We start from the raw sequence: 27,835 nt of genomic DNA, 5'->3' as shown, positions 1-27,835 counted from the left end.
TGAGACACATAACACAATTGCATGAATGAAGAGACATATTCGAACTGGAGTAGACCAAGCGAAATGTGCGGACTGTTTGCCTTGTCGTAACAAGCAGTCGGCTGCGAGTCGAACGATTCGACCGCTACAAATAGAAATGCTCGGGCAGTCGAACGGTTTCGACTGCCGTACCTGCGAATGAATCGCCTGATGTGGCGAAATCGAACGTGTCGAACGATGATAACGACTACATCGAAAGTAGAACATAGTGACATGCGTACGAGGCCACCGAAAACATTCGATATGAAAGGACCGAGCGGCTCGTGAGTATAAGCATGATGACGGTACATCGAAAACATAATGAAAAGAGGGTGCCGAAGCCCTACCTGCGACAGCCGGCCCGAGGCGTAGCGACAAATTCGACGGGTACAACGACACTCCGACGGCGAAAACCTACGGATGCTGATGGATGAGAGACGGTTTGTCAAAAAATTGGAGACGAATAACGCGGGAGCTGACGAACAGGCTCACTGCGTCTGGTCTGGATAGTCGGCCCTTGATATCTGACGTATCAGGTATCGCGCACTGGAACCGACGAGGAAGGATGGGCGAACGGCTGCTTATATACCACCGGGCTCCACCCATAATTTCAGGCCACCATACTGGCCTTTCTATATATATATATATATATATATATATATATATATATATATATATATATATATATATATATATATATATATATATATATATATATATATATATATATATATATATATATTCTGGGTTCCACAGGGCCACCGTACCGTCACGGTACCCATCAAAAACTGAGATATCTGGATGAATTTGGTCATCAGTGCTAAGAAATCTTAGGAAGTTATACAATGGCAGTCACACCGTCACGGTACCCATCAAAAACTGAGATATCTGGATGAATTTGGTCATCAGTGCTAAGAAATCTTAGGAAGTTATACAATGGCAGTCACAATTACTTTTTGAAAACCATACACACCTTGCACATGTTAAAGTGATAGTAAAAATCAATAACCTTGTAAAAACCCATTTACTTTAAAATAGAAATGAAAGGCATAATTGTTGTTTACAGATATAGAAAAATATTATAAATACCCTTTTCCCCCCTTTTTTTTATAAGTGATCACATTCCCTCTGTTCTCAGTTGCATTAGAGCTGGGGGGGAGGAGAGGCAGCAGTACACTGAACTTCCCAGTGAAAGGCTCATGGGGGAGGGGCTGTCAGGACAAGTCTGACCGATCAAGGAAAGCTGGCTGAGTTTTCAGCATAGTTATAGAACTGACCACGCTTTGTTCTCCTGCTTAGTGTAGTCAGTTTTTAATAGGAAAGCCTGGCAGGAACACCAGGGATTTCACACAAAGGAAGCAATACAAAGAGAAATGGATACTTCTTCATACAAGTATATGGTACAGCAGGCACATATCAGGGATATAAAATGTTGGTTTTAAAATCAGCTCCACAATGCGCAATGTTAAAGTAATATAATAAACATAGCAAACCCACTAATAATGTCTTCTAGGTCCTTATTATTCACTGTGATGTAACTGGAGGTGACTAGCCGTGGGGGGCTGAAACCAATTTCTTCTGCAATCTGATAAAGTTCTTCCCAGCAAAGTGCACCACTAATACATTCTCCTGTATAAAAAGACAAAAAAAAGGCAACCTTTAGGCACTTCCCTTTGTGTTCTGTTAGAATCAACCTAAACCACTTCACTGGCAAATGTACAGTATGCATTGATGATAAGCACCCCCCCCCCCACCTACCTAGTTTTCTTTCCTATCTCTTGATTGAGTATATACTCAAAATAAAATGGTGGTCGCTCGCTTGGTTCCCAGAATCTACTATAGCTTCACCAACTTCTAGGGCCCCTACGGCCTGTCTCTATTGTGTCTCTGATTTGTAATTTTTATTAGGAATCCTATGTTGGCTTGTTCATTTTATATTTGTGTACTGCTTCTCCCCAAAATAAAGCATTTATTAAAGTATGCTCAGCATGCACCAATGCTGCCCTGGGGTCCCTAATTATTAATAGACCAGTTTCTGAAGGGAGAGCAATGTGAGAACATGAAACAGCCAACTTGGCTGTTTGAGCACTAATAGTTCTCCCTTTTTGCAGTTTTTTCAGTGGTTTTCAATATTTTTGACATATACAGCTGTGGCTCAGCTCCACCCCCTGCTCTCTCCTCATTGGTTCACTGGATGTAAATGACAGAAGTGGGAGCCAATGGCTTCCGCTGTTGTGTCTAAGCCAATGAGGTGAGGGAGATCCACGCTGGATCAAGAGGGGGCTCAGGTGAGTATAAGGGAGGGGCTGTGGGGGGAGCAACACATTGGAGGTCTTTTACCTTCATGCATGAAGATAAAAAAACTTCAGTCTTTACAATCAGTTTAAGCAGTGTGTATACTCTGAGCTCCCCTGCCATTCAAGCCTATTTCATACGAACAACTAATGCTGCATACACACGACCGGACTTTCCGTCAGAATAAACTCAGACGGTCTCCCTGACGGCGTTCCAACCGAACAGGCTTGCCCACACACGATCACACCAAAGTCTGTTTGTTTCGAACGCGATGACGTACGACGGGATTAGAAAAGGAAGTTCAATACCCACTAGCCAATAGCTGCCCTTGCAGTGTATTTGGTCTGTCGGACCAGCATACAGACGAATGGTTTTCCAGATAGAAATTGATTCCGTCGGAAATATTTAAAACATGTTCTATTTCTAGGTCCGTCTGACCTTTTCTGCCAGAAAGTCTGGTCGTGTGCAAGTGGCATTACTGCTCTTTGAGTCTGTAGAATAATATCGTTAGTCTTGGAGCCTGCCACTTGCAAGTTGTAAATGTGAAATAATCATATGTCATATTTAAAAAAAAAAAAAAACATAATAAAAAAAAACATAACACACTTGGACTACTCTCTTTTTCTGATGTAATATTTCAATGTTTCTACAACACTGTATACACAGTTGTAAAAATAAACGTTCCACTTCATGGAATAAATAAGGAAAGCTGGTGAAGGGCAGACACTTGTAGATAATGGTGAAGGACAACATACGACCGTAATGTGATAGCAGTGGAGACTGTGGGAGACTCTGTTTAACAAAGAGTGTACAGTACATTTATAACTGAATATTTGTTTTATTGCAACTGGATAGAAAAAGAAGTCTTTAACTAGTGTCAGCCTATAGGCCACAATAAAATAGAACAAGAGGAGACATGCCAATACATTGGTTAATTATCTATAACGTCATTGTTAAAGCGTTTCTAAATCCAAAAATATACACTACCGTTCAAAAGTTTGGGGTCACCCAAACAATTTTGTGTTTTCCATGAAAAGTCACACTTATTCACCACCATACGTTGTGAAATGAATAGAAAATAGAGTCAAGACATTGACAAGGTTAGAAATAATGATTTGTATTTGAAATAACATTGTTTTTACATCAAACTTTGCTTTCGTCAAAGAATCCTCCTTTTGCAGCAATTACAGCATTGCACACCTTTGGCATTCTAGCTGTTAATTTATTGAGGTAAGCTGGAGAAATTGCACCCCACGCTTCTAGAAGCAGCTCCCACAAGTTGGATTGGTTGGATGGGCACTTCTGGCGTACCATACGGTCAAGCTGCTCCCACAACAGCTCAATGGGGTTCAGATCTGGTGACTGTGCTGGCCACTCCATTACCGATAGAATACCAGCTGCCTGCTTCTGCTGTAAATAGTTCTTGCACAATTTGGAGGTGTGTTTAGGGTCATTGTCCTGTTGTAGGATGAAATTGGCTCCAATCAAGCGCTGTCCACTGGGTATGGCAGGGCGTTGCAAAATGGAGTGATAGCCTTCCTTATTCATTTATTTAATGAAGATGCCAGTTGGGGACCTGTGAGGCGTCTGTTTCTCAAACTAGAGACTCTAATGTGCTTATCTTCTTGCTTAGTTGTGCAACGCGGCCTCCCACTTCTTTTTCTACTCTGGTTAGAGCCTGTTTGTGCTGTCCTCTGAAGGGAGTAGTACACACCGTTGTAGGAAATCTTCAATTTCTTTGCAATTTCTCGCATGGAATAGCCTTCATTTCTAAGAACAAGAATAGACTGTCGAGTTTCAGATGAAAGTTCTCTTTTTCTGGCCATTTTGAGCGTTTAATTGACCCCACAAATGTGATGCTCCAGAAACTCAATCTGCTCACAGGAAGGTCAGTTTTGTAGCTTCTGGAAGGAGCTAGACTGTTTTTAGATGTGTGAACATGATTGCCCAAGGGTTTGCTAATCATCAATTAGCCTTCTGAGCCAATGAGCAAACACATTGTACCATTAGAACACTGGAGCAGGGGCGTAACTATAGGGGGTGCAGCAGTCGCGACCGCAACCGGGCCCTGTGATGCAGGGGGCCCATGCAGCCCCCTCTACATATGGCTGGCAGTAGCATAGGCAGCTAGGGGTACCAGTGCACCATGCACACGGGGGGCTGGAGGTGGAGGGGGACTAGCAGAGCTCCATGCTCGACTATCACACTGGATACTCTTTAGTTGTGCATTCCCCCCATGACCTGTGTCCTCAGCCAGCTCCTCAGAGTACCCCTCTCCTGCTCCATGCATTGCCGCTCAGTCCGATGTCTATTCTCCCCAGCCAGAGACTCCCCCCCCCCCCCCCGAGTTCGGCCCACACTGCACTGCATACTTCTCCCGGGTAAACAAACTTTAAGCACACAGATGCAGTGCAGCCCTATGAGAGCCCCCTGGAGGACACTGCAGGCTTGTCTGCCAGCCCCCCTCCTCCCCCGTCATACACAGATAATGAAAGGTCTTTCTGGGAGATATGCTGATCGCCCGTCCAGCACACTGGATGGAGCCCAGGCCAACATGGATGAGTGCGCGGCCTGCAGCTTGGTCATGGTGAGTGAGAGGACCCCATCCCCCACACACCATTACATACCCCCTCCATCTCCCCCTGGGGACAGGGTCACCTTTTCACGTGGGGGACAGGGACCCTCACCTTCCCTGGGGACAGGGACCCCTTCTCACCTGGGGGCAGTAACTTTATCTGCCCTGGAGAAATCTCTTCTGGGGACGGGGACCCCATCCTGCCTAGGGACAGTCCCCCAATGGGGCACCTAAAAAAAAAAAAAAAATACTGATACCAGTGGTGGAACTACAGGGCTCACAAAGGTCATACCTGTGACCACGCCCTGGAGTTCCACCGCCGGACTCGGAGGGAAGGGCCCTGGCTGGGGTTCAGGGGGGCCCTTCATGTATTTCTTGCATCGGGGCCCTGAAGGTTCTAGTTACGCCACTGCACTGGAGTGATAGTTGCTGGAAATGGGCCTCTATACACCTATGTAGATATTGCACCAAAAACTAGACATTTGCAGTTAGAATAGTCATTTACCACATTAGCAATGTATAGAGTATATTTGTTTAAAGTTAGGACTAGTTTAAAGTTAGCTTCATTGAAAAGTACAGTGCTTTTCCTTCAAAAATAAGGACATTTCAATGTGACCCCAAACTTTTGAACGGTAGTGTATATATTGCATCCTATCAGTCCTTTGATGTAGTGACTCCATGCGTTTCCTGTCAGTACCATACTTTCTGTCCTGCTAGGCAGAGAACTGATGTAAATAGCTTTTTTACAGGTAATATCCCAGATTTTATAGCTAATCGTGCAGAAATCATATTTGACAATATAATAGTGAATACACCATTGGTATGGTGCACTTACCCCATAGAACTTTGTTTTGCTTTAATTCACTGGGAATTTGCTTGTCAGAGTAGACATCACTGAAGTACATCTCTCCACCATCCTGTAAAACACAACATTCTTTTAAATGCTGTGTCATTGACGACTGCAGATAAATGAGAAATATTCCCTCTGTTTGGGATATGATAGACTATCTCAAGGTAGAATATTCTCCATCCAGGATGAGAGGAATTTTTCTGTTTATTTTTAGCATAGCGAGATTACATCATTCCAGATTACTGGAAATGTCCACAATAGAAGGGCCAAAATAATTCACTCCCTTGTTATCTCTCGCCTCCACTATTGCAACTCCTCCCTCAGTGGTGTACCTCTACACAGGCTATTCCTCTTCAGTCTACCACAAACACTGCTGCCAGACTTCTTCACCATACCTACTGCTCTGTGGCTTCCACTCATCTCTCTGCCAATCCCTCCACTGGCTTCTAAGAAGCTCACTAAATAAAAAAAAATTCAAAATATACAACATACAAAGCCATCCACAACTCTACTCCCAGCTAAATCACCAAACTCAGCTAAAAATCAAAACTGTCCTTTTTGCTCCTCCTAAGACCTCCTACTCTCTCATCTCCTCCCATGCACATCTCCAGGACTTCTCCAAAGCCTTTCCCATCCTCTGAAATGCCCTACCCCAACCTGTATTATTTCAGCCCTAACAAAATGCATTGATAATAAAAATCACTGTTTTCTAACAGATTCAAAAGGTATAGGCAAGTGAAATTATACACCTACCTCAACTTTTCCTGCCTCTGCCATATTCCAATCCAAGGCCTGGTATTGGTTAAAATAACAATAACATGTAGTAGAAAAAAAATAACTACCGTGCCCTCCTTTTGAAATGCTGGTTGCTTGTCTGACATGTTAAATCTCTGGGTTTATTAATCAGAGTAAGCAACCATAGCCTAGTTAGCACCCAGAGAATTCAAAGTTCCCCTTTTGCATCTTTGTTCCCAGTTAGTAACTCAAAATGTTTTGAAGCCAATGGACCACCATGGCAGTAGAGGAGGTCAGCAGAGGCAGAACACACAGAAAAATATTTATTAAGCAAATTAGCAACAAATTTGGGCTAGGTTCACACTAGTGCAGCTGCCACTTGATACAATTTCCAGTGTCAGTCCCAGGCCAGGGTTGTGGAGAAGAGGTCCTTGTAGTCATCAACCTGGGGACAAGATACTTTCCCAAGAAGGAGTCCCTTCCATGTTAAGGGCATGTTGGGGGGGACCTCATTCCATTTTTATTTTTTTTGGCATTGGGTCACTCTTGAAATCCATACCAGACCAAAAGGGCCTTATTTGGATAATGGAGAAATTTCCTCACCATTTTTTTTCAGAATCACACAGTGACAACTGAATGAGCAGGGCAGGAATGAGTCACTCATTGGTAGGATGCCTGCGGGGCCAGCTCCCTAACAACCTACACAAAACCCTGCCAAAAATGCAATAAAAACGCATGTAAATGCTGTTTAAATGAATTTTTGGTGCCTTTTTCCATTGAAGTCTATAGGGCCAAAATCGTGCTGCAACAGCACCAAAGAAGCAACTATATCTTTTCGAAAACATGCTGCAGCTGCACTGCATTGATGTGAACAGGCACAATGGAAAATGTGTTTATATTTGTTGTGCAATGCTGTGCGACAGCCAGGGCCGGCGCTACCACTAGGCGGACTAGGCAACCGCCTAGGGCGCACTGCCGCCTAGGGCGCCCGGCCGCTGGTTATTTTATTCCTGGCTGCCTTGCTGCAACTACTATGAATGTCAGTGCCATGTCTAGCAGCGGCGCCATCCGCCCTCCCCCTCGCCCCGCTCTGGCTTTCCACAGTAATCCTCCTCTCTTCTGGTATCATCTCGCTCACGCAGTGTATCATCATGTGTCCAATCACTATTCAGACCAGTAACATACACCGCACCGCCTCTGTGTCTCAGGCAGAAGCTGCCCCCCTCCTCCCCTCCGCTCTCTGCCAGACTCAGTCCTCGCTCTGTGATGATGACACACACCAGCAGCCGCCCCCCTCCACTTCATTCCGATCATCCAATGGTCTGTGAAAATAGTTATGCCACACAGGCAGGCACACTGCAGCCGCTCCCCCTCCCCCACCTGTCAGTCCGACGGTCTGGGACATTAGCTAATAGCTATGATGAGTCTGCCTGACACACACACACAGGCACAGTAGCAGCCGCTCCGCCCCTCCGCTCCCTGTCAGTCCTCCTCTGAAATTACACATGCCCTTTAATAGCATGGAGCCCCTGGCCCCGCCCCCCCGCTCTCCTGGAACGAATGATGGACAGGGATGGATGCAGGCAGCATGCATGCATCATGGGATACAGGCTACAGCATGACGGCGTCAGCGTGGCACCTGACGGCCGCTCTCTGGGCTTGGGGTCAGGTACGTGCAGCCTGGAACAGGAAGAGAAGAGGCACTGCACCACACGAGGCAGGTACACAGGCTAGCAAATACAGTGGAGTTGGTGCCAGCAACAGGTGTTACTGGTGTGACCGTGAGGTAAGTAAAAAACTGTTGCTTTCTCTCTGTTACACCCTTTTCACACTGGGGCGTTTTTCAGGCGCTAGAGCGCTAAAAATAGCGTCAGCGTAGCGCCTGAAAAAAAACGCCACTTTCACTCCAGTGTGAAAGCCGGAGGGCTTTCACACTGGAGCGGTGCGCTGGCAGGATGGTGAAAAAAGTCCTGCTAGCCACATCTTTGGAGCGGCGAAGGAGCGGTGTATTCACCGCTCCTAAAATGCTCCTACCCATCTAAATCAATGTGGCAGCGCGGCTATGCCACCGGCAAAGCGCCACTGCAGCAGCGCTTTGCGGGCGGTTTTAACCCTTTTTCGGCCGCTAGCGGGGCAGTTTTAACCCCCGCATACCGCAGCTAAAACAACAGTAAAGCTCCGCTAAAAATAGCGGCGCTTTGCTGCTGAAGCCCGCACCGCCCCAGTGTGAAAGGGGCCTTAATGTGAATGACATTATGTGAATGTGATGACCATGAAATGTAATTTTAAAATGTGAGTGTATATATATCTATTATATTGACTGATCTGCCAAATGTTCCCCCAAGTCTGTAATTTATGGGCGCTGGTGAGGCGGAATTGTTGAGCGCTGGTGAAGCGGTATTCTGGGGGTGGAGTCAGGGGTGGAGCCAATGGGGGCGGCAAAATGAGGTTTCGCCTAGGGTGCCAAAAATCCTTGCACCAGCCCTGGCGACAGCAGTCATGTCTGAAATCACACTAGTGTGAACGGGGCTTCAGACTGCTTGTTATCAGGCTGGGTATACAATAAGAGTTTTCTTTTTTGTTCTGCCTGCGGTTTGAGCAAAAGAAACTGACAGATTTCTGCATCCACACAAGTGATAATGAATCGCTGTGCAAATTAAATGTGACAGACTTGAGGAGTTCTGCGTCAGATTTACCACTGGAGATGAGACAAGTTTCCATCAAGATGCCACAGATTTTTATTCAAAATAGACAAAAAAAATAAAAAGTGGTAAGGGGCAGGTTCATTCTGTCTCAGAGCTATTTTATTAAAGCTGATGGGGAATTGAAAGCGGTATAATAAATTTGTTTCAGATCTGTCCCCATGCTTCTAACATCGCCTAGCCATGCGACAGAATTGATAAAACGTAAAAAAAAATTGTCATCAGTTTCCTATGAAGGGAAAATATAATGCTTTTTGATAATTTTTATTAAATGTTTACACACATACTATATTACCTTTAGCACTCGATAAGCTTCTCTTAGTACAGCTTTCTTATCCGGAGAGAGGTTTACGACACAGTTGGATCTGTCATAAAGCAAACATACATCTGTAAAACTATCGAGACAGAAATCCCCTCATTAGCATACAAGGCACAATCCAAGTCTTGAAATCTTAAACTCTTTGTTAGAACAGTGTTCAAATCTAGTTTACAACTGATAAGATCTGTCAGCACAGTATGGACAGGCTTAAAGAATGACTAAACGTTCAGCAATTACAGTAAAACCTTGGTTAGAGAGCATTTTGCAAGACAAGCAAAATGTTTAAATCAATTTTGACTTGATATACAAGTAGCGTCATGTCACAACTGAGTAAAAAAAAAGAAGAGAGGCACATCTAAATGTAGCAATATGGTTACATTTAATGAAGGTACAACATTTAGAAACATATTGCTACAGTTAGAGGTGCCTTGTTTCTCTTTTATACTCTGTATCTCCTGCTGGATTTTGCTTCTAATCCCCTTTGCGGAGGCTTCCATTTGTGGGTGCACTTTTTTTTGGTTACACAACCTGGTCACATTGCTATAATCTTTTTATATGGACTATAAACTGAAGGTTGTAGAACAAATCATTTGAGTTTCCATTATTTCTTATGGAGAGATTTGCTTTGATATACAAGTGCTTTGGATTACAAGCATGTTTCTGGAACTAATTATGCTCGCAATCCAAGGTTTTACTGTATCTCATTCTCTTTTAGCAGGGTCCACAATAAACAATCTATAGAAGGGGTTGGCACCCCTGGTGTGCATGACAGACATGGCCCACGTCTGCATTTTTGACAGCATGCAAGCTGGGTTGTCAACTTTCCTTATAGCTGAAAGTACAGTGGGTGAAATATCCAGTGGTTCCATGCTGTAACACAGAATTCACCCACTGCCAATGCCCATTGCTCTCAGCGCTAGTGGTTGGTTGTTTGGATCAACCAGTGTCTTTGCAACCAGTGACATGCTTACCTTGCCTCCATGCCCCATTTTAACCTTACTGTACTTACCTTGTAGCACATGTCTTCTGGAACAAGGGTAAGTTACCACTTACCATTGATCTTTGAAAGCTCAATATTCATTTCCTACTATTAGAAACAAGGGTGAACAGCGGCGCTAGATATGGTGATAACATAAAATTATATAACAACTGGAATATAGGTATACATAAAATGTGTGTGAATAAGCACACATGATATTAAAACATTTGTTCAAAACATAATGTCCATAAATGATCCGAGATCTTGTATGATTAGCACCTGGAGGCAGCTCCCTTAGGCCAGGTTCACACTGCTGCGAACGGGAGATCCGGACGTAATTCGCACCGCACTGCAGTGCAAATCACGTCGGATCTCCGTAGCGATGCGAGTTCAGCCATACAGATAGTATGGCTGAATTCGCATCGCTCCTGCAGCAAACTCGCACAGGACCCTTTTTTTGGTCCGCAGCAGAATCGGATCGCATGGGCGTTCACACCATGCGATCTGATTCCTGTGCGAGTCGGCAGATCGCACTGCGATATGCGATCGGATCTGGGGGTGTCATTAACATATCATTGACACTCCCAGCCGTTCGCATAGGGCAGTGTGAACTGCCGGCGGGAGTAATGCGATGCGGGAAAACGCCGCGAATTCGCGGCGTTCCCGCATCGCAGCAGTGTGAACCTGGCCTTAGAGTGAAGCGATGAGCTCTGTGTAGAAATGGGAACAGAGGGGCGCCAGACTGAGTGCAGTATAAATCATATATTTAATAAAAACAAGTAGTAACTCACAGGTTAAATTAGATGAGTTCAGTATGCAGTGAAAATCGCCAGTCCTGGAGTCTTATAAATGTCTTCCCTTTGCAGCCTGGGGCACTGGTGTGATCTTACAGGGATCCAGAAAATGCTGGGAACCAGGAGGCAGGAAACAAGAAGCAGCTGGTCTTGACTTCACAGGAACAGGAAGTGTGATTATTCACACTGGATCCCTGTAAGATCACACCAGTGCCCCAGGCTGCAAAGGGAAGACATTTATAAGACTCCAGGACTGGCGATTTTCACTGCATACTGAACTCATCTAATTTAACCTGTGAGTTACTACTTGTTTTTATTAAATATATGATTTATACTGCACTCAGTCTGGCGCCCCTCTGTTCCCATTTCCCATTTCCTACTATTAGGCCTCTTTACACTTGCGATTGATGGGCAGTAAAAACCTGCAGTGAAGCTGCCTTTTTTTACCCCTCAACGGCTCCCCCTTTTGCTACTGAGGCAGTGGCTGGGGTTGTACACATGCCGCGGCAGGAATTATACTCCATGTTGCGCTTAGCGGCTGGTACTGCCCACTGAGCGCAACCCATTCAAGTGAATGCGTCTGCACTGCAACTGTGCACAATGTGTACGGCTGTCTGGTAATTACAGAGTTAAAACAAGGGGGGGAGGAGGCACTACTCAACGTCTGTCTATTTCTGTTCGAAGGTCAATCTGAATATTAATTGCGTTCCAGAAAGCAAAGCAAGCCTAAACCAGGCTCTATTCAAGTCGTTTACAGCATTTACGTTATAAAAATTCCTATTTGTGATTGAGAGTGTGCAGTTGATATTTTTTGGCACATTATGCTCAAAAGTTGCCTACCCCTGATCTATAGTAAAACCAGCCAAAACATAATTGAATGAATACCCTTTGAATCGTTTATTTCCTGTGATTATGTGACTCTTATTCCACTGTTCTGCTCTGTAAGTAAAGGGAAGTGGGCAGTGCACCATTGCAGTGGATCACATATGCTGTACACTGCAATGATAGAGGTTTAGTGGATAAGACACTGTCAATCAAATGCTCTAGCCTGCTCTGCGATGTCATTATCAAAGAAAACTGCACACAGAGATGTTATCTTAATGTAGAGATCCAGAGCAAGTTACATGCCGTTATTAAGGCTGGGTTCACATCTATGCGAATTGGATGCATTTTTCCACATCCAATTCGCATATCAGGAGAATGTGACTGGCTCTCTATGGAGCCGGTTCACATATCTCTGCAGCAGGCCCGATGCATTTTGCAGGAAAAACGTGTGCCTTTTTCTGGTCCGAATTCAACCCAAAATTTGGAAATCGGACCTGAAACGGTGAACCAGGGTGCAAAGGGCCCCTGCTGTGCGACTGATCCCTCTTAGGTGTGAACCCAGCCTAAGTTTTATCTGGAATACTGGAATATGTTTTTTGGATTAAATGACACTTTAAAGCGATTGTAAAAGGTAAAAAGAAAAAAAAAAACAACATGTCTACACTTACCTGCTCTGTGCCATGGTATTGCACAAAGCGGCTGCGAACCTCCTCTTCTTGGGTTCCCTGCCGGTGTTTCGCCAGATTAGGTGACCCGTCAGAATTTGTAACGGATGTGACGTTCTGTCGCCGCCATCTTGCTACACCCTGCACTCATCTACAGTAAGGATACAGTAAAGCCCCATACACACTATCAGATTTTCTGCTGATTTTTTCCTTCAGATTTACCAAAACCATATAAAATGAGGTCAAACCATAGGAGTTTCAATGTGTATGCAATCTGGCAGGCCCTTCCACTACATGGTTTTGGTAAATCTGAAGACAAAAATCAGCAGGAAATCTGATAGTGTGTATGGAGATTAAGAAGGCGGCAAGCAGACATCTTGTTACACCCACCGGAGTTTTGCATTGCGCACTTATTTTTTACAGTAAACACAGCTTATATAGTGAAAAGCAGTATTTAAAAAGCCACCTGACTGTTTAGATGTTGAATTTTAAAAACAGCAGCAAGCCTGCTGATCTCATAGGTTTGCAAATTTGACAGCCTGAGGGATTTCAAATTCCTTTATTTCACTATATAAGCTTTGTTTACTTTTAAAAATAAGTGTAAAATGCAAGACATTGGTGAGTGTAACAAGATGTCAGCTTGCCGCCTTCTCACTGTATCCTTACTGTGGACGAGTGCAGGGTGTAGCAAGATGGCAGCGACGAAACATAATTTCTGTTACAAATTCTGATGGGTCGCCTAATCTGACGAAACACCGGTGCGCCTGGCCCCATCCTCTCTGTCCAAGCCCCCCTGCTGCATCCATTGACACAGACAGTGGGACTCGGCCCCGCCCCCTGCTTCCTCATCATTCCTCACTTCCTCATCAGCTTTGATTGACAGCACTGGGAGCCAATGGCAAAGCCAGGGAAGAGGAGGGAGGAGGGATACTGATGCCTAAACATTTTTTACCTTAATACAAGGAATCAGTGGCGGTGCGTCCATAAGGGAGCATGGGTGTTGCACCCTCTCTCCTGCCACCCTATCACCAATAGATAGATTCAGCTGTGTTAGAAAAGCAAATGAATATTCCCTTTCCCAACACTAAATCGCCTCTCCGCCAATCAAGTGCTCAAATCTGTTACCTGTCACCTGATTGGCTGAAACGACAGGCACCGCTATTGGATGCCTATCAGGAGGAGAGGACAGGAGATGAGGACGGCAGGAGACGCACAAAGGACCCTGCTCGTCACTGTTATCCGCTACCCCACCAAGACAGGGTAAGTGCCGGGCAGACGGCGAACGAGCGGGGGGGGGGGGGGGCTTCACACTGGGGGCATTCAAGGGCACACTGGCAGCATATTATGGGCACACTAGCAGCATTTGATTGGCACAGTGGCAGCGCTTTATGGGCACAGTGGCAGCGCTTTATGGGCACAGTGGCTGCAATTGATGGGCACAGTGGCTGCAATTGATGGGCACAGTGGCTGCAATTGATGGGCACAGTGGCTGCAATTGATGATTTTTTTTCAGAAATTCTTTGCGCCCCCCCCCCCCCCCAAAAAAAAAATTTGAGCACCAGCTGCCACTGCAAGGAATGCATTAAGGTAAAAAAAGGTTTAGGCTTTAGAACCACTTTCATTAAAAAACTATACTGGCCAACATTTTCATACAGTTTCCAGGGACATCTGGCTCAAGGATCAGTGAACCTAACCATCACAAACTCAGACAACAATGAGCACCATATCCAATTCTGCATCTAAAGCCCCATACAGACTTATCAGATTTTCTGCTGGTAATATGTAATATGAGGTCAAACCTTAGGAGTTTCAATTTGTATACAATCAGACAGGCCCTTGCACTACATGGTTTTGGTAAATCTGAAGACAAAAATCAGCAGAAAATCTGATAGTGTGTATGGGGCTATAGATGTTGTTTTCTACAAACAATGATATAGGGATAGAATAATTGTATCAAGAGTGCAAACCCAATAACATGGCAGATAAATGTAAATCATACTCACATTATAATATCACAGCTTTGGTCTTTTATGCCAGCACTTTTAAGATCTTCAATGTAGCCATTGACAAAGTTAATATTGGGCTCTTGGTAGCCAAATTTTTTCATATGATAATCAATGTACTTTCTGGAAACTTGCACCTAAAATAACGATAAATGAATTAGTACATAAATAAAATAGTGTTAAATTGTCATTAAAGCCAGACTATGAAAAACTCTCATTACATGGTATACTGCATAATAGCGTGTGCATACTCACAAAGTCCCTAAAGCATTCACTTTGTGTAGAGTCAAGTATACCTGGTTGATCCTGCCTTCAGCTTTCTTACCTAATCTCAGCTATATATATTTAGTGATGTTTATGATCCTATGTGGTGCCTCAATCAGATCTGATCCACAATTCAGAAGACACTGCAGAAGAATTGTTGTTTATCTGAGAGACTTTTGTCGGAGTTTGTTGATGGAATGCAGGCTGAGGTTTTCATTTTTATGTTGGGGACTTCGCTGCTAATTCTGGTTGATGGGGTCACTGAACTGTGTGGAGATCTGAGGGTGAGAGCGTCAGCTCCTCTAAGCAATACAGACAAAGTGCAATTGACCTCTACAGTCTGAGATCATTGCTGTTCGGTAAGAGGCCTCATTGTCTTATGAGCACCTTGACCACTGGAGCACTTTATTGGAGCAGAGAGCACTTTTTTTTTTATGCACATGGATGGGCTTTATATGATTAATGATTGATTTTTGACTAAGCCCGGGTTCACACTGCCGGGATTTCCACGCAACTTTGAAATTGACATCCTTCTTTAACAGATGTCAATGCAAGTTGTACCAAAGTAGCGCAGGAACCTCAAGTCGCACCGATTAGAACAGTTCCATTGCACAGAATGGGGTCTGACTTCTTAAGCGACAAGTCCTCCAACTGTCGCATCAGGGTGAATTGGGCCTAAGAGCGATATATAAAATGTTTTTTTTAGTCCTTTAATTATTTATTATACATCTATTTGATTTACCATATTTTTACAATGTAATTGATGAATTGTATTTTCGTTTATTTTAATTTTATTTGCCAATTTGCACATATTTGATGAGCTTTTTTGTTATGAAATAGTGTTTATCACAGTTTTATGTGTAGAAGTTCACTTTTTGAGTTAATGGTCATTTAAGGAGACAGTGCACTTTTTCAAAAAAAATTCTATATTATTTTGGATCTGGTATTCAGGTTTGTTATGCCCTATACACACGGTCGGACGTTCCGACATCAAAATCCATCAGATTTTTTTTTACGGGTTTTGGGTCAAACTTGTCTTGCATACACATGGTCGCACAAAGTTGTCGGAAAATCCGATCGTTCCGAACGCGGTGATGTACAACAAGTACGATGGGACTATAAACGGGTCAGTAGCCAATAGCTTTTGTCTCGTAATTTATTCTGAGCATGCGTGTCACTTTGTCGGAATTGTCTAAAAAACTATCAGAATTTAAACGATCGGATTTTGTTGTTGGAAAATTTTAGATCCAGATCTCAATCTTTGTGTGTCGGAAATTCCGATTGGAAAAAGTCTGATGGAGCCCACACACGATCGGATTTTCTGGCAATGCGATCAGATCGCACATTTTCCGTCGGAAGGTCCGATTGTGTGCACAGGGCATCAGAGTGCAGCAGTCGTTTTAATAGAACAAAACACAAGGTTTATTCATAGATAGGTAAGTATGACATGTTTATAAAAAAAAGATATAACATCACTTTAAAGCTGGGTACACACTACAGTTATGAAAAAAAAACTGGCAGCTCCGGTCTGAGTCGCTGTACTAACCATGCAAGCTTAGTTCATTGATCTCCCCCACTGAGCTGTTGTGTTCTGACCGAGGGGCCGAGCGATTTTTTTTGAGCCGACCGTTGTCTTCCGACATTCGGCCTGTGTGTACGGCCTTAATACTTCTCTATTTAGTATCACTTTAAAAATCACTTCAGACATTAGTCATACAGTACTAATAACTCTGCACATCTGTTACTTATACAGACAGTAAATCTCGTATGAACAAACGCAACAAAAAATCTTTGTGACACATAACTATATGTATGATGCCCCCCTGATCTTCACCTCCCATCTTACATTTGAAGGAGAACTCTAGATGTGGAAGAAAAAGAGAACGTTGGGACTTTAAATGAGGCGGTGACCGGGTAAGGTCAGTTGCCTCCATCCCAGTTGCGCACACCTTGTGGAGCACTCAACACTGAAGTGTCTATTAGGTAATTTGATTTAACTTTTTCACAATTTGATTTATGCTGCACTTCGATTTCATTTTATCTAACCATTTTGGTTGATATGGTTTCTTAAATTTTTTTTTTTTTATATATATCCCATGTATTTCACCTTTCCAATCATTCGAACTTTCTACTCTCACTAAGTTAACCTTACCTATACACTCATTAGCATCTCATTATCCTATCCTTTACCAAGTTTAGGACAGATGGCCTATTGTACCACATAATATGACCCTCCAACTTATTTTACAATCCTTCTTTTACTTTTAGCACTTATGGTCACTGTTGACCCTTATTAATTTTTGGAATTTCCTTTCTTGGAAACCATCTTTGTCCAGTCCTGATCTGCCACCTCAGCTCCCATCAGTGATACCCATATGGGGTTATTCTGATTCATTTTGGCACATTGCTACTGCATAGATACAGACAATGTAAGTACTTTTGAGAGTGGTTTTGGGTGGGTTTATCCTAGCCAATATTACCTCTAATTACTTTAATCTCTACTTTCCGTGACAGGGTCAGACCTTACAGATATTATTTGTCATTATACTACAGCATTCAGTTTTCCACGTGCATGCTCCTGATTTCGTGGATGAATCCACGAAATGCATAGAGCTACTATATGCCATGTTTTATGCCAACCATATGTTTTACTTACTTAATGATCACTTGTAATATGTGATTTTGTATTTTTGTGGTCAATTGTTATTGCTGTATGTCTATCCATTGAATGGAATATATTGGTCTTCTTGGTGTACTCATGACTATCCTCATGCAACTTACCATTGATTTTCCAATAAATGTAAATGTTTTACACCTGCCTGCTTCATTTAAAGTCCCAACCCCCAGTCATCCTGATTGCTTAACTCTAGATGTGGTAAACAATAAATGTAAATCTGGATTCTAGGTATGTGCTGTACCTGGTCAATTCCTGTGAGGGCTGGAAATCACTATAGCAGCCACTACCTTCTGGGACCTGTGTCAATCAGCTGACCCGCTGCTTAGTAAATACAGAAGGTTGGTCACTTGGCACTAGTGCCATGCAAATAATACTTTGCATCTTCTCAATGAATGCAAAGCTCTCTCTGACTGGACAAAGTGGAGAGGTGAGGTAGTGAAATTACTGTCTCCACCTCATCCAATCTGAGACGCTTTGCATTCATTGAGAAAATACAAAGGATTTTCTGAATTCATTAAAGCATAGTTTGCAATAATCTGGTAAAATAGGGAATCGAAATGAATTGATGAGGAACATCTATGTGTTTTTAAAAGCAAACATTAAAGTGGTTGTAAACCTCTGAAATGATAAATGAACAGAGCATATTCTTCTATAGTGTGTACTTGCCTTACTCCAAAGTACTCACTGTCATTTCTATATTTTCTCTCCTCTCTTCACTATCTGCACGAGTCACTTCTGTGGATTTATCCTGACACCAAGCAATCCTGGGAGACAGCACCACCGCCCCTCCAGCTCACAGCCTCAGCTGTGTATGTTTCCCTATGAAACCATGTGGGGGGGGGGGGGGGGGGCATTTCTCTCCAATCAGGTTGGGCTCAGATTATAATCAGCTCTCCAATCTGTGCTGTGCAGTGCAGTGTTTGACATCAGTTCCTTGCCCCCTGTCTCTGGAAGCTCCGAAATGCTATGTAAATAGTGTGCTTTAGGAGGGTGTAGAGAAGAGGTGACTGCAGTTAAACAGGTACAACTGTGTTACAACTGTGTATCGACTGAGGCTAGTCTCACTGGGTATACAACCACTATACCTCTGATATACTTAATAGAAGAGAAAGAGAGGATAAGGTTGAAAACTGACCAATTATTGTTAGAGATGCTTAGATACTAGCAAAAACTAGTAGTTTAAAGGCACAAGTTTCCCTGTGGTAATGATCACCTGTTCATCAGTCATGTCCACTCCAGTGATGTAGCCCTTCTGTCCAACCAGCTTACTCAGCATGTAACAGTCCCTTCCACTTCCACTGCCCAGATCCAGGATACTGCAGTTCTCTAGACATTCTGGTACCACAAGTCCACAGCCATAGTACCTAACACAGCATACAACAATATTGGCAGCACAATAAAAAAAAACAGAATCCTCAACCAAATCACATATTCTGCTGGAAATGTGAAACCTGACATTAGATTGGATTGGGAATAGAGTTCAAATATATGAGTTCTCTCTGAAAAGACAACTTAGGCAGTTTATTTTCCACTACAGTAGTGATCACACCCAATGACAGAATGGAGAATGCAGATCCCACCACCAAAGCTCTTAGTAGTAGAGTACCATCTTACCAAAGGATCACAAACAGCATAAAAAATATATTTATTAATTTCTCTAATGATATAAATTCCATACCGAGAAGAAACTTCACTGTGAACATCTTTCAAGGCATCCAGGATATATCTGGGAGTTGGCTTTGCTGGGGTTACGCATGCATTGGTTTTCAAATCTTTTGAGCTCTTCAAGTATTTACCATAATATTCCTGAAAAATACAAACTATCTTATCACTCATTGTTAGCACAGAGAGATTGTATAAAATAAATATACTCATATATTCCTACTTTACTATGACCATACACAACAGAATCGTTTTATCACAACGATATAACTGATAGATGGTTTATCATACACACAGTGGCGGAACTACCGCCATAGCAGCACATGCGGGCGCTATGGGGCCCGCAGTCAAATGGGGCCCGGTGAGGACAGGCGATATGGCTCTGCGGGAGATAGCGGGCGGCTCCGCGGGTGGCCCGCGGGTGGTCCGCGGGTGAGGCTGACGGTCCACGGGCGGCCCGCGGGTAGTCCGCGGCTCCGCGGGTAGTCCGCGGCTCCGCGGGTGGACCGCGGGCGGCTCCGCGGGTGAGAGCGGGCAGTCCGCGGGTCCGCGGGGGGCTCCGCGGGTCCGCGGGGGGCTCCGCTGGTGATAGTGGGAGGCAGATGAGAGTGGCCGGTCCGCTGGTGAGAGAGTGGGCGTGAGCGGGCTGGCCAATCAGGGAGCTGACGGGCGAGGGAGCATAGAGATGACATCATCTCTCGCCGCCCTCTCATCCCTGCAGTGCAGTTCCCCCCTCACTGTGCAGGCAGCCAGGAAGCAGAGAGATGACATTATCTCTCTGCTGCCTGACTGATAATCTGCTGGCTGACTCTGTGACACAGCAGGAAAGTGGCAGAGCAAGTGACAATCCATAATGTGTGGCAGGCGACATGGCAAGTGACAACCCAGGACGTGGCAAGTGACAATCCGTAACGTGTGGCAGGTGACGTGGCAAGTGAAAATCCATGACGTGGCAAATGACAATCCATAATGTGTGGCAGGCAACGCGGCAAGTGACAACCAGGGACGTGGCAAGTGACAATCCGTAACGTGTGGCAGGTGACATGGCAAGTGACAACCTGGATGTGGCAAGTGACAATCCGTAACGTGTGGCAGGTGACATGGCAAGTGACAACCTGGATGTGGCAAGTGACAATCCGTAACATGTGGCAGGTGACGTGGCAAGTGAAAATCCATGACGTGGCAAATGACAATCCATAATGTGTGGCAGGCAACGTGGCAAGTGACAACCAGGGACGTGGCAAGTGACAATCCCTAACGTGTGGCAGGTGACATGGCAAGTGACAACCTGGATGTGGCAAGTGACAATCCGTAACATGTGGCAGGTGACGTGGCAAGTGAAAATCCGTGACGTGACAAGTGACAATCCGTAATGTGTGGCAGGTGACGTGGCAAGTGACAACCCGGGACGTGCAAGTGACAATCCATAATGTGTGGCAAGTGACAATCTAGGATGTGGTAAGTGACAATCTGTAATGTGTGGCAATCTAGGACGTGGCAAGTGACAATCCGTAATGTGTGGCAGGTGACGTGGCAAGTGACAACCTGGATGTGGCAAGTGACAATCTGTAACATGTGGCAGGTGACGTGGCAAGTGAAAATCCGTGATGTGACAATCCGTAATGTGTGGCAGGTGACGTGGCAAGTGACAACCCGGGACGTGCAAGTGACAATCCATAATGTGTGGCAAGTGACAATCTAGGATGTGGTAAGTGATAATCTGTAATGTGTGGCAATCTAGGACGTGGCAAGTGACAATCCGTAATGTGTGGCAGGTGACGTGGCAAGTGACAACCTGGATGTGGCAAGTGACAATCCGTAACATGTGGCAGGTGACGTGGCAAGTGAAAATCCGTGATGTGACAAGTGACAATCCGTAATGTGTGGCAGGTGACGTGGCAAGTGACAATCCGTAATGTGTGGCAGGTGACGTGGCAAGTGACAACCCGAGACGTGGCAAGTGACAATCTAGGACATGGCAAGTGACAATCCGTAATGTGTGGCAGGTAATGTGGCAAGTGACAATCCGGGACTTGGCAAGTGGACAATCCGCAACATGTGGCAGGTGACATTCTGCAACGTGTGACAAGTGACAATCTGCATCTGGTGGCAGGTGACGTGGCAAGTGGACAATCTGCAATGTGTAGCAGGTGATGTGACAAGTGACAATCCAGGACGTGGCAAGTTACAATCCATAATGTGTGGCAAGTGACGTGGCAAGTGACAATCCAGGACGTGGCATGTGACAATCCATAATGTGTGGCAAGTGACAATCCAGGACGTGGCAAGTGACAATCCGCAACATGTGGTAGGTGACATTCCGCAACGTTTGACAAGTTACAATCTGCATCTGGTGGCAGGCGATGATGGCAAGTGACACGCTCAGGGATCCCACTGATTTTGCATTATGGTGAGTTGAACTATTTCATTTTATATAACAGAACAGAAATTGGTTAAAAGGCCTGGAGGTCAGCAATGTGTTCCCTTCAGGGGCTGCATAGAGTATACTGCATATTTTGTTGTTCAAAATTAATATAAGCGTTGCCTGGGTACTGTGCCACATGGGTGTGGTTGTTTGTTGTTTAATGGCATTAGTTCATTTTTTTTGGTGGGGGGGGGGCCCATACAACATTTTGCTATGGGGCCCTGTGATTTCTAGTTACGCCCCTGCATACACATATAATCCATATTGCCTTTGTCATGTTGACCATTGAACTGATAGTTTTTTATTTTTTTTAACACCCTTTCCGGCATTAGAAATGTTTTCCACCTCTTCTGGGAAGGCTTTGGCTCACCAACAGGTTGTCAGGAAGTTAGTGGAAATGTCTCAAATGAAAATAAGAAAATAGAAGCAACGCCCAAATTATATTTCATCCTTCAACAGCTTAGAGTAGTCAAAACATTTACTGATTACTACATTTTAAATTAAGTATGTGGAGGTTACGTAATAGATCCTTGGATCATGGTGGCAATACCTTGACATCTTCAAGTATTTGAAGACCTTGAGAGCTGCAGCTGGATGTAGGAGAGCTAGACAAATCAACAAGCAAAAACAAAACATTAGAAAGCTTTCTGTACTTGTAAAACTGAGACTCAAGCAGGCATATACTGTATACAGTATATACGCTATATATATGTCATCCGGAAAGTATATACAGTGCGTCACTTTTTCCACATTTTGTTATGTTACAGCTTAATTCCAAAACGGATTAAATTCATTATTTTTCTCAAAATTCTACAAACAATACCCCATAATGATAATGTGAAAGAAAAAAAAAAAAAAACGGGAAAAAAATCCCAGGTGCATAAGTATTCACAGCCTTTGTTCAATACTTTGTTGTAGCACCTTTGGCACCAATTACAGCCTCAAGTCTTTTTGAGTATGATGCTAAAAGCTTGGCACAGCTACTTTTGGGCAGTTTCTCCCATTCTTCTTTGTAGGACCTCTCAAGCTCCATCAGGTTGGATGGGGAGCGTTGGTGCACAGCCATTTTCAGATCTCTCCAGACGTGTTCAATCAGGTTCAAGTCTGGGCTCTTGCTGGGCCACTTAAGGACATTTACAGAGTTGTCCCGTAGCCCTTCCTTTGTTATCTTGGCTGTGTGCTTACTGTTTTGTCCTGTTGAAAGACAAACCTTTGCCCCAGTCTGAGTTCCAGAGCGCTTTGGACTGGAGCAGATTTTCATCAAGGCTGTCTCTGTATATTACTGCATTCATCTTTTCCTCCATCCTGACTAGTCTCCCAGTTCCTGCCACAGAAAAACATCCCCATAGCATGATGCTGCCACCACCATGCTTCACTGAAGGGATGGTATTGGCCGGGTGATGAGCGGTGCCTGGTTTCCTCCAGACATGACGCTTGCTATTCAGGCCAAATCTTTGTTTCATCAAACCAGAAAATGTTGTTTCTCATGGTCTCAGAGTCCTTCAGGTGCCCTTTGGCAAACACCAGTTGGGCTTTCACGTGCCTTTTTACTGAGGAATGGCTTCCATCTGGCCACTCTACCATACAGGCCTGATTGCTGGAGTGCTGCAGAGACACACTGGAGCTCTGTCAGGGGTACCATCAGGTTCTTGGTCACCTCCCTAAGGCCCTTCTCCAATTGATCAGTTTGGCAATTGGAGAAGGGCGGCCCGTTCTATGAAGGGTCCTGGTGGTTCCAAACTTTTTCCATTTACGGATGATAGAGGCCACTGTGCTCATAGGATCCTTCAATGCTGCAGAAATGCAGACATTTTTTTGTACCCTTCCCCAGATCTGTGCCTTGATACAATCCTGATTTGGAGGTCTACAGGCAATTCCTTGAACTTCATGGCTTGGTTTGTGCTCTGACATGCACTGTTACCCATGGGGCCTTATATAGGCAGGTGTGTACCTTTCCAAATCATTTACAAATCATGTCCAATCAACTGAATTTACCACAGGGGGACTCCAATCAAGTTGCAGAAATATCTCAAGGATGATCAGTGGAAAAAGGATGCACCTGAGCTCAATTTTGAGTGTCATGGCGAAGGCAGTGAATACTTATGCACGTGATTTTTTTTATTTATTTTTTTATTTTTACTAAATTTGCAAAGATTTCAAACCAAATTCTTTCACTTTGTCAATATAGGGTATTGTTTGTAGAATGTTGAGGAAACAAATGCATTTAATCCATTTTGAAATAAGGCTGTAACACCACAAAATACGGATGCACTGTACATACATAAACAGTATCTAGTATATTCAACTCAACATTAATAACAACATTTTATCATAGAATATCACATGCATTATAAAAATAATTTCAGGCATCATTAATCAATGTTTTTAAAGTATTTTGGATAGAATAGAGAGGGATAAGAACCGCTGCTGAGAATCACCCTTATTATTTATCATGTTTACCATTATAATTGAACGTGAAAGAAAATCCAAAAATTTTGGGTTGTCCCCAGAACAGTAATAAAGGGGAAGTCTTCCAATGGAGACACTAGTTCTAGTGACCCTGGTGACAACCAGCAAATCCCTCAATTTGAAGGGATTTCCTCTCACTTTGTGTTTTTGGAACGGAAGTGAAGAGAAATCTCCCCAATGGGACAAAGATGGCAAAAAAAACAAAAAAAAAACTGACAGGGGTTATAACTCTCCATTACTGTCCAAAATGAAGAAAAAAAGTTTTGCCTCCAAGAAAAAACACAAACTTGTTACTTGATCCAGCCCTGGGCTTCAAGAGAAGTAAAGGTAATACTAGTCTTCTCTGCTGCTACCAATATTATCACCATCTGATGTGAAAACATTACTCAAATTAAGCAGGGCTATTATTTGGATGGAGTGGAGAAGAGTTGATTTCCTCAGCAGATCTTTAAGGGTCTCCTCGGGATCTAGAAAAAAGATCCCCCCCTATTCCCCAACCACAGCTTTAAGAGAGTGTGCGATTTCCATTGGAGCACTGATGGACTAAGGACTGGTGTCATCTGCACCTTTGCATTCTTCTAAGAAATGTACTAAAAACTCAGAGTACCCTAATAACACTATAAACCTAAAACTAAATAATTAGTTTGATAATTGATGGCACAATGTGAATGATTTTTTACCAGGCATCACTAAGTAGTGGATTGTGGTACAAACCCAGACAGTTTTATCTGGACCACCAGCCAGTCCCCAGCACAAGTTCCACCCTTCCTCTGCAGTAATTGGTTGTTGTTAGGACTGCTGGCACCCTAATAACCAATTACACCACAAGCATACGCTGCCTCCAGCATCACAGGATAGAAGTGGAACTTCCTTTGTGCAGACCTGGAGCCTGCTTTTGCCCTCTGCCTCTTTGGCTCTAAAAGATATGGAGGCACTCTGATAGGGACACTTGATGTAAGGGACCACTCTGATGGGGACATTTGATGTAAAAGAGCACTTTGATGGGGACACCTGATGTAAGAAGGCACACTGAAAATTGACAATAAATATTACTAAAATGCTTTGGAAATTGTACATTGTTTGATTGACATAAAGGGGTTGATTTAGTAAAACTAGTGTAAAATCTGTAAACAAACAAGAAAAAAGAAAAATGGGACTTTCAAGGTGCAATTCAAAACACAAAAATTATTAGGGATGCACCGAATGGGTTTTTTGGAGCCGAAACCGATACCGAAAATGAAAAATACACTAGGCCGAAAACCGAAACCAATACCGAAACAGCACCGATACCGAAAATGACTGTTTTAAAAAAATATTTTTATATAGGAGGTGGTCAGAGACTGGGGACATGGTACAGGAGGTGGTCAGAGACTGGGGACATGGTACAGGAGGTGGTCAGAGACTGGGGACATGGTACAGGAGGTGGTCAGAGACTGGGGACATGGTACAGGAGGTGGTCAGAGACTGGGGACATGGTACAGGAGGTGGTCAGAGACTGGGGACATGGTACAGGAGGTGGTCAGAGACTGGGGACATGGTACAGGAGGTGGTCAGAGACTGGGGACATGGTACAGGAGGTGGTCAGAGACTGGGGACATGGTACAGGAGGTGGTCAGAGACTGGGAACATGGTACAGGAGGTGGTCAGAGACTGGGAACATGGTACAGGAGGTGGTCAGAGACTGGGGACATGGTACAGGAGGTGGTCAGAGACTGGGGACATGGTACAGGAGATGGTCAGAGACTGGGGACATGGTACAGGAGATGGTCAGAGACTGGGGACATGGTACAGGAGATGGTCAGAGACAGGGGACATGGTACAGGAGATGGTCAGAGACTGCAGACGTGGTACAGGAGATGGTCAGAGACTGGGGACGTGGTACAGGAGATGGTCAGAGACTGGGGACGTGGTACAGGAGATGGTCAGAGACTGGGGACGTGGTACAGGAGATGGTCAGAGACTGCGGACGTGGTACAGGAGATGGTCAGAGACTGGGGACGTGGTACAGGAGATGGTCAGAGACTGGGGACGTGGTACAGGAGATGGTCAGAGACAGGGGACATGGTACAGGAGATGGTCAGAGACAGGGGACATGGTACAGAAGATGATCAGGGACTGCGGACGTGGTACAGGAGATGGTCAGAGACAGGGGACATGGTACAGGAGATGGTCAGAGACTGCAGACGTGGTACAGGAGATGGTCAGAGACTGGGAACGTGGTACAGGAGATGGTCAGAAATTGCACACGATACAATTGATACAATGCAGCCAGCCAGTGTCCCCTCATAGCAGCCAGTGTGTCCCCTCATAGCAGCCAGTGTGTCCCCTCATAGCAGCCAGTGTGTCCTCTTATAGCAGTCAGTGTGTCCCCTCATAGCAGCTAGAGAGAAGAGGAGAGTCGCCTCCGTCGCCTGTTTGATCACAGCAGGGGAACATCACAGCTTTCAGTTCAATAGCTGTGTGTTACCGGCTGCGCGCCGTCACGTACAGCCCCCCCCCCTTGTCAGGGCACTTTGATAGACAGATCATCTGTCCAATCCTACGGGTGATCTGTCTATCAAAGTGTCCGGACAAGGGGGAGGGGCTGTACGTGACGGCGCGCGGCCGGGAACACACAGCTATTGAACTGAAAGCTGTGATGTTCCTGCGCTGTGATCAAACAGGTGGTGGAGACGGCTCTCCTGCACTATAGCATGATATATCTTTTCATGATGGGCGCACCAGGGGCGGGGGGCGGAGTCCCGCCCCTACCCTGGCCCTGCCCCATTTTCGGCTCCATTATCGGCCGTTTTTCTCTTTCGGCAAATTGCCGAAAAGGGCATTTTCGGCCGATATGTTTTGGCGGCCAAAATTTCGGTGCATCCCTAATAAAAATGTTATTTTATTTTAGAAAACATTGATAAAAAGCATGATTTAAAATTCATCCAATATTACAGCACAATATTAGACAGTGCGGCTGAAAAATGTATTGTTCTCAACATGTTTCACCACGTCCAGTAGCTTCCTCAGGAGAATATTTTACAGGCACTATCTACAAGTAATAACACACAAAATATTACAATACAAACAACTGAAATATCAGAAAGCATGTGTTATGTTAACACGAATACAAAATATTACCACAAGTCTAGACTGCCAATGACACCATGGTCTAATATTGGTCTAATGTTGTACTAATATTGGTCTAATATTGGTCTATTGGTCTAATATTGTACTGTAATATTGGATGAATTTTAAATCATGCTTTTTATGAATGTTTTCTAAAATAAAATGATATTTTTATATTTTTTGTGTTTTGAATTGCACCTTAAAAGTCAATTTTTTTCTTTTTTCTTGTTTGTTTACAATAGCTGGGATGTGGTGCATATATAGTTATTAGGTGTGAAGAAACTATTTGGATCTCCTTTAGATGGCTTTCACACTGCTGCGCCCATAGCGTTGGCGGTAAAACGGCGCTATTTTTAGCTGCGTTTTACCATCGCATTTGTGGCGCATTTTGCCCGCTAGCGGGGCACTTTTACCCCCCGCTAGCGGCCAAGAAATGGATTAAAATAGCGGCGTTTTGCCAGCGGTATAGT

The 27,835-nt window shown here is 44.2% G+C and overlaps 1 protein-coding gene across 1 annotated transcript in view; it reads right to left on the bottom strand.

Moving 5' to 3' along the window:
• LOC143930728 (arsenite methyltransferase-like) overlaps positions 1–27,835 on the bottom strand; it is a 63,257-nt gene that overhangs the window by 31,524 nt on the left and 3,898 nt on the right. Inside the window, exons 2-8 of the mRNA XM_077455280.1 lie at positions 22,339–22,393; positions 19,380–19,507; positions 18,915–19,065; positions 14,761–14,897; positions 9,471–9,540; positions 5,724–5,805; positions 1,516–1,647 (exon numbers count right to left, since the gene is read on the bottom strand). Coding sequence (XP_077311406.1) covers positions 1,516–1,647; positions 5,724–5,805; positions 9,471–9,540; positions 14,761–14,897; positions 18,915–19,065; positions 19,380–19,507; positions 22,339–22,393 — 755 coding nt within the window. The remainder of the gene's footprint in view (positions 1–1,515; positions 1,648–5,723; positions 5,806–9,470; positions 9,541–14,760; positions 14,898–18,914; positions 19,066–19,379; positions 19,508–22,338; positions 22,394–27,835) is intronic.

Source organism: Lithobates pipiens, unplaced genomic scaffold, assembly GCF_037356315.1.
Source record: "Lithobates pipiens isolate NorthernLeopardFrog02 unplaced genomic scaffold, aLitPip1_a1.2 Scaffold_25, whole genome shotgun sequence".
NCBI lineage: Eukaryota > Metazoa > Chordata > Amphibia > Anura > Ranidae > Lithobates > Lithobates pipiens.
This window is presented reverse-complemented; position numbering and strand designations above follow the sequence as displayed.